General features: G+C 31.9%; 2 protein-coding genes and 1 long non-coding RNA gene across 3 annotated transcripts in view; 2 read left to right on the plus strand and 1 right to left on the minus strand.

The window, feature by feature from the left end:
• LOC311295851 (cell adhesion molecule CEACAM3-like) overlaps positions 1 to 1,435 on the minus strand; it is a 29,966-nt gene extending 28,531 nt beyond the window's left edge. The window contains exon 1 of the mRNA XM_084417380.1: positions 1,078 to 1,435. Within this exon, the coding sequence (XP_084273506.1) occupies positions 1,078 to 1,123 (46 nt within the window). The 5' untranslated portion in view covers positions 1,124 to 1,435. The remainder of the gene's footprint in view (positions 1 to 1,077) is intronic.
• Positions 1 to 14,387, plus strand: part of LOC311295870 (elastase-1-like) — a 199,550-nt gene that overhangs the window by 76,670 nt on the left and 108,493 nt on the right. The gene's annotated exons all lie outside the window — the stretch shown is intronic.
• Positions 1 to 14,387, plus strand: part of LOC311295873 — a 183,348-nt gene that overhangs the window by 28,571 nt on the left and 140,390 nt on the right. The window lies entirely within an intron of this gene.

The following is a 14,387-nucleotide window of genomic DNA, read 5'->3' on the forward strand; positions in this document are numbered from 1 at the left end:
AATTTTTATGATTAATGGTTAGTCATTATTATCAATTAATTTGACAAATGTTCTAAAGCATTGCTAGAGAAAACAACTGTTAATGCATCTGAAGCTTAACATTTATGATAACCTTTGATAAAGTAAGATATCAAAACGATTTTCAGTTAAGTCAGTATAAAGCAACATCCAAAGCATGCAACATGCAACTCCAAGTTCTTATGTCGTCTTGAGCTATCAGCCTATAATTTAAAGGCTATTTTAATAATATGCAGACAACTTTGGAAGACAGAATAAAGACACAAGAATATATTTGTAAATATTTATTTAAACAGCAGTCACACACCTTTAAAAATCATAATCTCAGTCACTCATGAGAAACGAACAGTTCCATAATGTCAGCAACAACTAATATGGGAATATTTGGAGAATATGCCTTTATTGTAGGTCTTACGCTTCCTACAGGGTTAGTTCACTTCAGGTAAACTCAGAGTACTGAAACACATGCTACAAAACGATTAATTATTTATAAAATATATACGAGTAGTTTAAGATTAACTTCGTTCAACTTTATTACCTGTTTGAAATAAATAATCCATAAAACAAAATGAGCAGCGAACGCTAATAATTTCCGTTCCACTCGCTTTTATTTGTCGCCCCGCCCACGCTTTGGTCTCGTGAATATTCATGGTAGCTCCACCCATTGGAACCAAATATTTCAGGAACCGAATATATTGTAACACCGGAACAATGTCTTCTATCTCAGACCCTTTAAATCGGAGTAGCGATTGTTTAGTCACTCAAGTGGATTGTGTTCATTTCTCATCCTGCCTGGGGAAACTATTAGCAACCGGAGTCCATTATCTTTATCTAAACTAGTTTTTCTCACACATTGCAAAAACTGCTTTATCCGGTTTTAATTTATTTATCCTTAAATAGGAGTGCATGTCCAAAATAATTTAAATAAATGTGATCATTTTCATAAGGTAAGTTAATTAAATTCAGGAAGAAGACAACAGTCAATGAACGCTGTTATCACTTTAAAAGTGAAACCGAAAGTGTAAAAAAAAAGAAAAAAAAAAGAAATCGAGCACTTACCACATATTAGTAGAACAATCTGAAAGAATTTGAAGGTGTACTTCATGTTGCAGATTTCAACAAAACCTAACTTCGATTGTTTTTAATATTCGTTGTTTGTTACTGAGCCACACCCTACCGACTAAAGGCGATGATTGTTAACCATACTAAATACCAAAATAGAGATTTCTATACCGACTGTGGCTGACTAAATCATTTACACGATGATTTAAAACCAACTAAAGAATAAGTACGTTTACTTGTCCAAATTTGGAAAACTGTAGCAAACGAGCAAAGCGCAGAAGACCGCAATGGCGGAGACTCTAACGGTTTTCTTCATTACGGCGGATCACAAACTAAAAACGAGCATTACCGCCACCTGCTGTTTGGACTAGATGATTATCTCTTTTCTTCTTGGTACAGTGTTGCCACCCCGTTTTGAGTACTTGTCTTTGACAAGACAATCCAATACAAAATATGCATTAGGAAGTGAAGGAATTGCAAAAATACAGAAAATGACAAGGAAAATATAAGACAAGAAAAAAAAAATAATAATTAGAAAAAAAATCACTGTGCTCTACACCTTGGTGCAACGGTCTATAAATATAGGCTAAACAATCACAAAAGAATAATCTAATTCTAATAACAACAACAATAACAAATTATTTTATATTTCTCACAGTGTTTCTGTATGAGCATTCGATTTCAATTGCAACTGATTATTAGAATATGCAACAAACTAGTCATCTAATTAATTACTTGACAACCTCAAAAACAACTTAGCAAAAAGTATGGAGTGAATTGACACATCAGACAGTAAATGTTCTTCATAAATACATTGAGCGAAAATACAGATCATTGTTTTATGGTTAAACAAATAATAAGTTTGTTAATATATTATTTAGTAAATAAGAATACAATTAATATAATTTGCAAACAATTGACATTATTTCTCAATTTTTTTTTTAAATTTTTAATTTTTTGGTAATTAGTTAATTCACTGCTGATGTAGCCTACTATTTGTGTGTGCCATTGTTGTGACAATTTAGAATTCCTTTAGCTAATTTTCAATTCAATTCCTGAAATTTAACAGAATTGAAAATGAATTATTAAATACCTAAATTTAAATCAAAAAAAAAAAAGCCTTGGATGTTAGCTTAATAAAGTTATTTAAAAAATGTGGAAGGACGAACAGACAGACAGATAGACTTCTGCAAGGAGAGCGCCCCCTACTGGCCTCAATAATATCTTTTCCAGCAGCGAGCTATAAAGTTAGCATTAAATATTCCAATGGAAAAAAAAAAAGAATAAAATGTAAAAAATTTAGCTGCAAACAACAATCATCAGGCCCAAGCCCCTGCGCCACCGCCATGCCAGTGGCTTTAGGGAAACTGTGCATGATGTATAATATGCATTTAAAGTAAAAGTAAATAATTGTATGCCACATTACTGGTGCCACTATGACCATGAACCACAACAGCCACAAAGACCCATGAGATCATTAAATTTAGTAAAATTTCACTGTAAAAATTGTATAACCAATAAGTTGACAACATAAGTTAAGCATTCATGTCAAAGGATGTAATAGGTCAATTTCAAATAAGCATGAAGTTATAATTTGCAGTTCAAAATTTTGTAAGTCCAGAGGAATTTCTCTTAAGCTCTTTTTATGAAAACTAATTATATTAAACTTTTTAGACAGCGTTCCATACTGGTTCTATGCCTTTATTTTGTCATTCAAACTCTCTCTCTCTCTCTAAACCCCTAATCTCACTCTTTTTTCTGTTATTATTATATATAATGTTATTATTATTGTTATTCAATTTAATATATGTGTTGTATATGTATAATTAATATGAGAATTTATTTTTTATTTTTTATTTAACCTTTATTTAACCAGGAAAAGTCCCATTGAGTTACAGTAACTCTTCTCCCAGGGAGTCCTGGTCAAGATAGGCGGCCAAAAAGTTGCAAAGAAAAAACATTAAAAGAGACAGGACAAAAAATGACATACTACACAACAAATCTCTATACATAGACTATACATATACAAACAAGACATTGTTTAACTTAAGTAAATACAAACATATAATTTAAAGGGTACCTAATTAAAAACAATTACACCTTTCAGCCAGAGTTGACTTTAAAAGGTTTTTAAAAATATTAATAGATGGAATTGATTCTAAATTTAAGGTGTTTTGGAGTTCATTCCAGACATTTGGTGCATATGATGAAAAAGCTTTTTTTTTTACCAAATTCTGTTTTTGTTGATGGAATCATTAGTAATATTTTTTTTTTTTGACGACCTTGTTCTGTAAACACTGTTTTGGTAAGTAAGTAAATTTGAAATGTAAATGGGTAATTTACCCATTGGTGCTTTGGCAATAAAAATCAATAAATGGAATTTTCTTCTGAGAGAGAGGGAGGGCCATTGTACAGTTTCATACAGAGTGCAGTGGTGAGTCCTAGCTGTTGCATCTGTAATGAAGCATAAGGCAGAGTGATATAATACATCTAATTTTTAAATACATTTAATTTTTAATATTAGAATATTGTTTAGTGTCGTAAATTAATCTTAAATTTTAAAGAAAGAAACATGTTGATGTGAAATAGTACCTTTATTGTACATAACACCTTTATTGATATCCCTTCACTGGCTACCTGTTATAGATACAGAATACAATACAATGTGTTGATGTTTGTTTTTAAAGCACTATGGTCAAGCTCCTGAGTACATAAAAGACATGTTAATTCCTTATAAGTCTCAACGTCCTCTTCGCTCCTCACAGAATATGCTCCTAACCGTCCCACGGTCTCGCTTGAGGCGTAGTGGAGATCGCGCTTTTTCTGTTGCGGCTCCTGCACTTTGGAATGTGTTGCCACTATCCTTAAAAACCTCATCAGGCATTCATATTTTTAAAAAGGAATTGAAGACTTATTTATTTAATCAGGCCTTTGGCGTTTGATTAGAACTGTGAGTGATTTGTTGTTTGATTCTCTTGTGTCTTGTTTTAATGTAACTTAATATTTGTATGTATTTTAGAGTTATTGGTTAGCCTTTATGGACAGCACTTTGGTCCATTCTAATGGTTTTCAAAGTGCTTTATAAATAAAAGTTGAGTTGAGATGAGTTGAGAAATAGTACATTTATTTAAAATTCATTCAGCCCTCATTTCCCAACATATCATCCTAATTTATTTTAAATAAAGCAATGATTTTCAAAAGATATGAGACACTTCCTGTTTCCCTTTTTGTCATAACTTCAATTCCTGGTAAATAAAAATAAATAGTCTGATAATTTCTAACAAGAGTTTGCCGAGGCCTGTTTAAAAATAGGCACATGCTGCCATCTTGTGTTTATACTATTACATTTGATTTAGTTTTTTTCTTTCAAACAGAAAAAAAAATCTGTCTGAATTTAATATTACACATAGAGAAATAAAATAAAATGTGTTTTTTTATTTATTTTATTTTATTTAGAAAAAGGTGTATAATTTATTGTCTATTGTTTAGAAGATTTGAGACTTCATGTTCTCTTGTTTTTGTCAGTATTTAATCCCTCGATAAGGCAATTTAACATCCTCGGTTAAAAATTCAGAGCCCTATATATGTATGTGTATATATATATATATATATATATATATATATATATATATATATACACACGTATACCATTCAAAAGTTTGGGGTCAGTAAGATTTTTAATGTTTTTAACAGCATTTATCTGAAATCTAAAGCTTTTGTACCATTAAACACTACCGTTCAAAAGTTTGGGGTCAGTAAGAATTTTAATTTTATTTTTGGGGGAAAGAAATAAAATAAATCAATACTTTTATTCATCAAGGATGAGTTAAACTGATAAAAAATGACAGTAAAGACATTTATAATGTTAGAAAATATTCTATTTTAAATAAATACTGTTCTTTTGAACTTTCTATTCATCAAAGAAGTTTGAAAAAAAATGTACTCAACTGTTTTCAACACTGATAATAATAATGAATGTTTCTTGAGCATCAAATCATCATATTATAATGATTTCTGAAGGATCATGTGACACTGAAGACTGGAGTAATGATGCTGAAAATTCAACTTTGATCACAGGAATAAATTACAGTTTAAAATATATTAAAATAGAAAACAGACAGGTGGAGGGTCATAATAAAAATAATAATTTTTTTTTTTTTTTTTATTGAGATTTTTTTTTTTTTTTTTGAGATTATAGGCTACTGATGAAGTTTGATGAAAATAAAAGTGACATACTTCCTGCAACCAGGTGGCGCTATGGTTTTGACTTACAATAAATGGATCAGCCACCTACAACAAACACACAGCTGAAGTTTCAAGATATAGCCTACTTGCGAATTTCCTCAAGCATTTACACTTGGGCCACCATTTTGAAGTGAATTCCACCAAAGACTATAGATATAGAACATGATATAGAAAGACAGTTCACTTCTATTACTTATGAATGGGAGAAGCAATGTCCGCCTTCAAAGTAAAAGAGCCAATCACTGATTGCTACAGTCATTAAGTCACTGCAGCTGCGGTTAGATGAGATCAGAGCTATGTTACGTATTACACTTCGATGCGCGTATCACACAAGCGACACAAGTGTGTTCGACATCGGCTGGATGTTATGGCGCGTACTCCGTACCAAATTCAAACATCCGAACGTCTTGAACTTTCAAACGGGTGACCCACGTGACGACCTGAGTCTGACGTGACGTCAGCGTCTTGAAATTTGCCGCTTTTTAACCATACAAGTACCCAGCTAGCAGGGAACGTTCTCAGAACTTTCGCTAACATTCCCTACAAGTTTGGTTAATGTTCTAAAGAAAACATTTGAATGTAATGTTTACCGAACATTTTAAGGATGTTTTCTCATTTAAAAAAATGTTCCTATAACGTTATATGAAAACTAAGATATAACATTTTAACTGCAACATTCAAAAGATGTTTTGGGAATGTTTCTGAAATAACAAGTTGTACTATGATCTCAAAATATCATTGTCCCTATGTTTCATTATAACGAAAGAAGAACGTTCTCTCTGTCACGTTAGGAAAACGTTTTGAGGATATCATTGAGAGATGAGATGTTGAATGTTCTTTATAAAACGTTATTTTAATGTGACGAGTTAACAAAACAACATTTGCAACATTTTGAGAATATTTTGGGAATGTTGTTAAAGTTAAAGTTTGTACAATGATCTCAATATAACATTGTCCCAATGTTTCATGATAACAAAAGAAGAACATTCCACTTGCAACATTTTGAGCATATTTTGGGAATGTTGTTAAAGTTAAAGTTTGTACAATGATCTCAAAATAACGTTGTCTTAATGTTTCATAAAAACAAAAGAAGAACATTCTCTCTGTCACATTTGTAGAATATTTTGAGGATATCATTGAGAGATGAGATGTTGAATGTTCTTTATAAAACGTTCTTCTAATGTGACGAGTTAACACAATTAGAACATTTTACTTGCAACATTTTGAGCATATTTTGGGAATGTTGTTAAAGTTAAAGTTTGTACAATGATCTCAATATAACATTGTCCCAATGTTTCATGATAACAAAAGAAGAACATTCTACTTGCAACATTTTGAGCATATTTTGGGAATGTTGTTAAAGTTAAAGTTTGTACAATGATCTCAAAATAACGTTGTCTTAATGTTTCATAAAAACAAAAGAAGAACATTCTCTCTGTCACATTTGTAGAATATTTTGAGGATATCATTGAGAGATGAGATGTTGAATGTTCTTTATAAAACGTTCTTCTAATGTGACGAGTTAACACAATTAGAACATTTTACTTGCAACATTTTGAGCATATTTTGGGAATGTTGTTAAAGTTAAAGTTTGTACAATGATCTCAATATAACATTGTCCCAATGTTTCATGATAACAAAAGAAGAACATTCCACTTGCAACATTTTGAGCATATTTTGGGAATGTTGTTAAAGTTAAAGTTTGTACAATGATCTCAATATAACATTGTCCCAATGTTTCATGATAACAAAAGAAGAACATTCCACTTGCAACATTTTGAGCATATTTTGGGAATGTTGTTAAAGTTAAAGTTTGTACAATGATCTCAAAATAACATTGTCCCAATGTTTCATGATAACAAAAGAAGAACATTCCACTTGCAACATTTTGAGCATATTTTGGGAATGTTGTTAAAGTTAAAGTTTGTACAATGATCTCAATATAACATTGTCCCAATGTTTCATGATAACAAAAGAAGAACATTCTACTTGCAACATTTTGAGCATATTTTGGGAATGTTGTTAAAGTTAAAGTTTGTACAATGATCTCAAAATAACGTTGTCTTAATGTTTTGTCATAACAAAAGAAGAACGTTCTCTCTGTCACGTTAGGAAAATGTTTTGAGGATATCATTGAGAGATGAGATGTTGAATGTTCTTCATAAAACGTTCTTCTAATGTGACGAGTTAACAAAATTAGAACATTTTACCTGCAACATTTTGAGCATATTTTGGGAATGTTGTTAAAGTTAAAGTTTGTACAATGATCTCAATATAACATTGTCCCAATGTTTCATGATAACAAAAGAAGAACATTCCACTTGCAACATTTTGAGCATATTTTGGGAATGTTGTTAAAGTTAAAGTTTGTACAATGATCTCAATATAACATTGTCCCAATGTTTCATGATAACAAATGAAGAACATTCTACTTGCAACATTTTGAGCATATTTTGGGAATGTTGTTAAAGTTAAAGTTTGTACAATGATCTCAATATAACATTGTCCCAATGTTTCATGATAACAAAAGAAGAACATTCTACTTGCAACATTTTGAGCATATTTTGGGAATGTTGCTAAAGTTAAAGTTTGTACAATGATCTCAATATAACATTGTCCCAATGTTTCATGATAACAAAAGAAGAACATTCTACTTGCAACATTTTGAGCATATTTTGGGAATGTTGTTAAAGTTAAAGTTTGTACAATGATCTCAATATAACATTGTCCCAATGTTTTGTCATAACAAAAGAAGAACATTCTCTCTGTCACATTAGGAAAATGTTTTGAGGATATCATTGAGAGATGAGATGTTGAATGTTCTTCATAAAACGTTCTTCTAATGTGACGAGTTAACAAAATTAGAACATTTTACCTGCAACATTTTGAGCATATTTTGGGAATGTTGTTAAAGTTAAAGTTTGTACAATGATCTCAATATAACATTGTCCCAATGTTTCATGATAACAAAAGAAGAACATTCCACTTGCAACATTTTGAGCATATTTTGGGAATGTTGTTAAAGTTAAAGTTTGTACAATGATCTCAATATAACATTGTCCCAATGTTTCATGATAACAAATGAAGAACATTCTACTTGCAACATTTTGAGCATATTTTGGGAATGTTGTTAAAGTTAAAGTTTGTACAATGATCTCAATATAACATTGTCCCAATGTTTCATGATAACAAAAGAAGAACATTCCACTTGCAACATTTTGAGCATATTTTGGGAATGTTGTTAAAGTTAAAGTTTGTACAATGATCTCAAAATAACGTTGTCTTAATGTTTTGTCATAACAAAAGAAGAACGTTCTCTCTGTCACGTTAGGAAAATGTTTTGAGGATATCATTGAGAGATGAGATGTTGAATGTTCTTCATAAAACGTTCTTCTAATGTGACGAGTTAACAAAATTAGAACATTTTACCTGCAACATTTTGAGCATATTTTGGGAATGTTGTTAAAGTTAAAGTTTGTACAATGATCTCAATATAACATTGTCCCAATGTTTCATGATAACAAAAGAAGAACATTCCACTTGCAACATTTTGAGCATATTTTGGGAATGTTGTTAAAGTTAAAGTTTGTACAATGATCTCAATATAACATTGTCCCAATGTTTCATGATAACAAATGAAGAACATTCTACTTGCAACATTTTGAGCATATTTTGGGAATGTTGTTAAAGTTAAAGTTTGTACAATGATCTCAATATAACATTGTCCCAATGTTTCATGATAACAAAAGAAGAACATTCTACTTGCAACATTTTGAGCATATTTTGGGAATGTTGCTAAAGTTAAAGTTTGTACAATGATCTCAATATAACATTGTCCCAATGTTTCATGATAACAAAAGAAGAACATTCTACTTGCAACATTTTGAGCATATTTTGGGAATGTTGTTAAAGTTAAAGTTTGTACAATGATCTCAATATAACATTGTCCCAATGTTTTGTCATAACAAAAGAAGAACATTCTCTCTGTCACATTAGGAAAATGTTTTGAGGATATCATTGAGAGATGAGATGTTGAATGTTCTTCATAAAACGTTCTTCTAATGTGACGAGTTAACAAAATTAGAACATTTTACCTGCAACATTTTGAGCATATTTTGGGAATGTTGTTAAAGTTAAAGTTTGTACAATGATCTCAATATAACATTGTCCCAATGTTTCATGATAACAAAAGAAGAACATTCCACTTGCAACATTTTGAGCATATTTTGGGAATGTTGTTAAAGTTAAAGTTTGTACAATGATCTCAATATAACATTGTCCCAATGTTTCATGATAACAAATGAAGAACATTCTACTTGCAACATTTTGAGCATATTTTGGGAATGTTGTTAAAGTTAAAGTTTGTACAATGATCTCAATATAACATTGTCCCAATGTTTCATGATAACAAAAGAAGAACATTCTACTTGCAACATTTTGAGCATATTTTGGGAATGTTGCTAAAGTTAAAGTTTGTACAATGATCTCAATATAACATTGTCCCAATGTTTCATGATAACAAAAGAAGAACATTCTACTTGCAACATTTTGAGCATATTTTGGGAATGCTGTTAAAGTTAAAGTTTGTACAATGATCTCAATATAACATTGTCCCAATGTTTTGTCATAACAAAAGAAGAACATTCTCTCTGTCACATTAGGAAAATGTTTTGAGGATATCATTGAGAGGTGAGATGTTGAATGTTCTTTATAAAACGTTCTTGTAATGTTATGTGTTAACACAATTAGAACATTTTAATTGCAACATTTTAAGGATGTTTTGAGGATGTTGTTGAGATAACAGATTATATAATGTTCTCAGTAAAACATTGGCACAATGTTCCATAATAACAGAGGAGGAACATTATCAAATCAACGTTCGTAAAATGTTTTGAGGATATCACTGAGACCTGAGATGATGAGTGTTTTTTAAAAAAATTCTTGTAATGTGACGTGTTAACAAAACTAGAACATTTTAAATGTAACATTTAGCAATCAAACTACACAATTATTGTTAAATTGAGCTTGCTGGTCAGACAGCAGGCCAACAGGGTTCACGATGGAACATATGGTGCATTTAAGTCCTCCTGGGAAGTTTGTATTCATGAGGTTTTACAATTTTGTTTAATGTTTTAAATTAATGAAGCCACTGTAAACTTTATCATCACATATTATACTGTTACATATTAATGCTATCATATTTTGTGCAGGCATTAGCTTACTACATTGTCACTGCTAAATACCTAAGTATAGTGGTATCCCACAATGTTTCCCACTGACACACCCCTAACTCTTCAAGATCAGGGTTAAAGAAAATCCTGAGCTTCCTACTCATATTCTCATCATTGTGGTGGCGTTCAACTTGTAAATACGATCTTTATGACATGACTTGAATGCACCAATAGCTCTAGCTTAATTAGGGACAATCCATACAAACACTCTTTGCTAAAATACATTACAGACTGTCACAGTGAGAAGTTATTCGTCCTGTATCAACGCTAAAGGCCTAACCACTGCAGTCAACACCTTGGAGTATCCATGCTGTTAAATAAAAGTCTGTAGACAAGGGTTAGGGTTAGGGTTAACCTTAACCCTTAATTTCTAACCCAGACCCGGTTTCACAGAGTTTAGATTAAGCCAGGATTAGGCCTTAGTGCATTTAATTAGCTTTTAAAAATGTGCCAAAGAAAAAAGAAAAAGAAACATTACTGGTGTGCATCTTGAGACAAAACAATGGCACTGACATATTTTAAGATATGTCAGTGCAAGTTGCTTTCAGGTAAAACAGCTCAAATGTGCATTTTTGTCTGGGACTACAGGCTTAAACCTTGCCTGTGAAACCCGGGGTATATGTTGCAACTTGTATAGAATTATGCCAATGTTACCAAAGTGTTGTGTTGGACTGAGGATTTACCCTAAACCAACAGGTTGTGTAACTGTGCCACACAGGGTGAAAAGCAAGTTGACATTATTAGGCATAAGAGTGTTTCTAAAGGAAAGGTCAATATTTTGTTAAAGTGCAAAAGGATCATTATGGGTCACATGAATGTAACTCTAATGTTACCATGATACCAATCCATTAGTTTTTCATGTAGGTAGGTATACAGAATTGTATATGAATAGCCTACATGTTTGCTCTGTTTAATATATAATATGTTTGCTCTTTTAAACTGCTGTTTGGCAGAGCAGTGGTAAATATATGTTGTTATACATGGTATATATTATTTGTGTAATTTATTATTATTATTTATATGTTATTGTAAGTTTATTTTTTTTTTATCATGCACTGCAATGAAGACACCATTTAACCAATTGATTAAATATAACAGCCAGCTTACAAATACAACTAAATAAATAGCCGTGCACATTTTTTTCATATTCTTTCTTTTAAAACATGTAATCTTTTCCTGTAATTGCAATGTTACCACATTATTGGCTGTCTCTTCGAGTTGTTTTGAGCATGATTGGCTATTCAGACTGTCATCCAGGAATCTGGCCAATGGCAGCTATGCGCGCCTTTTACTGGTCAAGTTTGAAGTTTGAATATTCGTCTGTTAGAGTGAGAGTGTGTGTGTGTGTGTGTGTGTGTGTGTGCGCGCTGCTGCTGCTCGGGAGGATCTTCAGTACTAGCCTCCTTCGGTTCTGTGGCTTTTACATTGTTTAAAACATGGATTATTTTGCATCGTACTGTTACATTTTTATTTTGAGCGAGTTGCGGGATGTAAATGGACAACGAATTTTAACAACGTAGCCTACGTGTAACGGACATATTGCAATCTGCGGAAGGTAAATAACTTTATTTTATATAAAAATACATTCTGCTACATCAAAATATAGTGTGTTAAATTGAGAAGCTAATTTTAAATGCGACTAGAGCAATATCGATATTATGTCAATGTTTCAGGCTGCATGTGTAACGTTAGGCTAAATATTGTCAGCTAAGTTAGTTTTTGATAAAAATAAATAAAAATAAACCTCAGCATAGTCTGAGCTTTACAATGAGTGAACTGAGAACATTGTGTCTTTATACAGAGAGGAACTCGAACCACACTATGAAAACTAGGCTTTTGAATGATCGCGGGATATCGGCCTAACGTTACCGTCAAAATGATGAGTCATCATCATAATATGTTTTTGAGCTGGTGAGTAAAAATTTGCAAGCTTTTTATGTCTCTTTTAGTAAGTAAATACAAATATCTAATAATATTGCTGTATGTGTGTGTTTCCCATTATCCAGGAATTTTGGGAATAAATTATCCAGCCACATGATCTTCAGTTGCGGTGAGTATTGTCATAGTAAAAATACAGTACACGTGAAATAGAGGCAGAACATGTAAACTCTGCTCAAAGGCACACTGGTCCAAACCCTCCAGTCAAAATTGTACCTGTCTTCTTGATATGAGTTTTTATGGGCCTAGCTGACCCAAACATAAATGTCCTTTCAAAATGAAATTATTTTCAAACCTGTATGACTTCTGTGAAACACAAGAATGTTGGGAATAAAACAACATTGGAACCCATTTTATGGAAACAAATGTTCCCAATGTTTCATGATAACAAAAGAAGAACATTCTACTTGCAACATTTTGAGCATATTTTGGGAATGTTGCTAAAGTTAAAGTTGTACAATGATCTCAATATAACATTGTCCCAATGTTTCATGATAACAAAAGAAGAACATTCTCTCTGTCACGTTAGGGAAATGTTTTGAGGATATCATTGAGAGATGAGATGTTGAATGTTCTTCATAAAACGTTCTTCTAATGTGACAAGTTAACACAATTAGAACATTTTACTTGCAACATTTTGAAAAAATAAAATAAAATAAACCTCAGCATAGGAGCTTTACAATGAGGGAACTGAGAACATTGTGTCTTTATACATAACATAAATGTCCTTTCAAAATGAAATTATTTTCAAACCTGTATGACTTACTTCTCTGAAACACAAGAATGTTGGGAATTAAACAACATTGGAACCCATTTTATGAAAAAAAAACAAAAAAACAGTGAAGTCATTTCTCAAGATATCTTAATTAAGGTTATACAAAATAAATTCATACAGTTTTTGGAACAACATGGAGTACCGGTAAATAACGATAGAGAGTCTATTTTTTGGATGAGCTGTTCTTTTTAGGACATGTTCCCAGGGTCCTTTGCTAAATTAACATTAACCATGGTTTTTATTATAGTAAAGTGTAGAAACAATATTTTTATGGTGGATTGATTACAATAATTTATTACCATTTAGTTAGTGTAGCAAAACCATGGTTAATGTTAGTAAGGGTTCTCCAGATTTATCACTTAAGGAAAACATAAAAAATGGTCCTATGTCACCCAGATCAATAGTCTGTTAACACACATTAACACACTTTTTACATTTTCTTAAGATCAAGCATTGGACCAATGTTTACGGAGCAGAACAGGCACCAACAGAGAAACAAGTCCATCACTAGTAAGTATCCACTGCATTTTATAAAACCGTAGTCAATTTTAAACGCACAATGCACTCCAAAATAAAAATGATCTATTTTTTTCTCCCTCGTGCCAGATTTATATCTGTCCCAGATTTATATCTGACTTTCTTTCCACAGAGATTTTTAGAAAAATTATCATTAAAGAGAATCATATAAAGAGAAATGTGGGAGGAGCTTGAATTTATTGCCTAGCCCTGTTTGTTTGAACCGCGAGAGCCGTCAAAGCTTATGCTACTCCTATGTCATGCACCGACAAGAGCCTTTTATAGTCAACACGTCGGACGCAAGCAACTTGCAGTTTTGCCCCCACCAACAACGCATAGTATTGCATACAACGGTATTTTTTACATTTTTATTTTACCAAAAATATTTTTTTCTAAAACAATTACACAAATTAAACGTTGAGACTTTGTTTCAACTTTCATATCAAAAGTAACCTGCTCTGTCTTGTCTCTGCGTTTAAACGTTTCAGCGTTTTTTCTGTGATCCGCAATGTATTTTTCATTGCGTGACAACATGATGTGTGGCGTGAGAGCGCCATGGCTTGTTGGACATAGCAACAGTAACTAAAGGGGGCGGGTCTTTG

This window comes from Rutilus rutilus (genome assembly GCF_951802725.1).
Source record: "Rutilus rutilus genome assembly, chromosome: 8".
NCBI lineage: Eukaryota > Metazoa > Chordata > Actinopteri > Cypriniformes > Leuciscidae > Rutilus > Rutilus rutilus.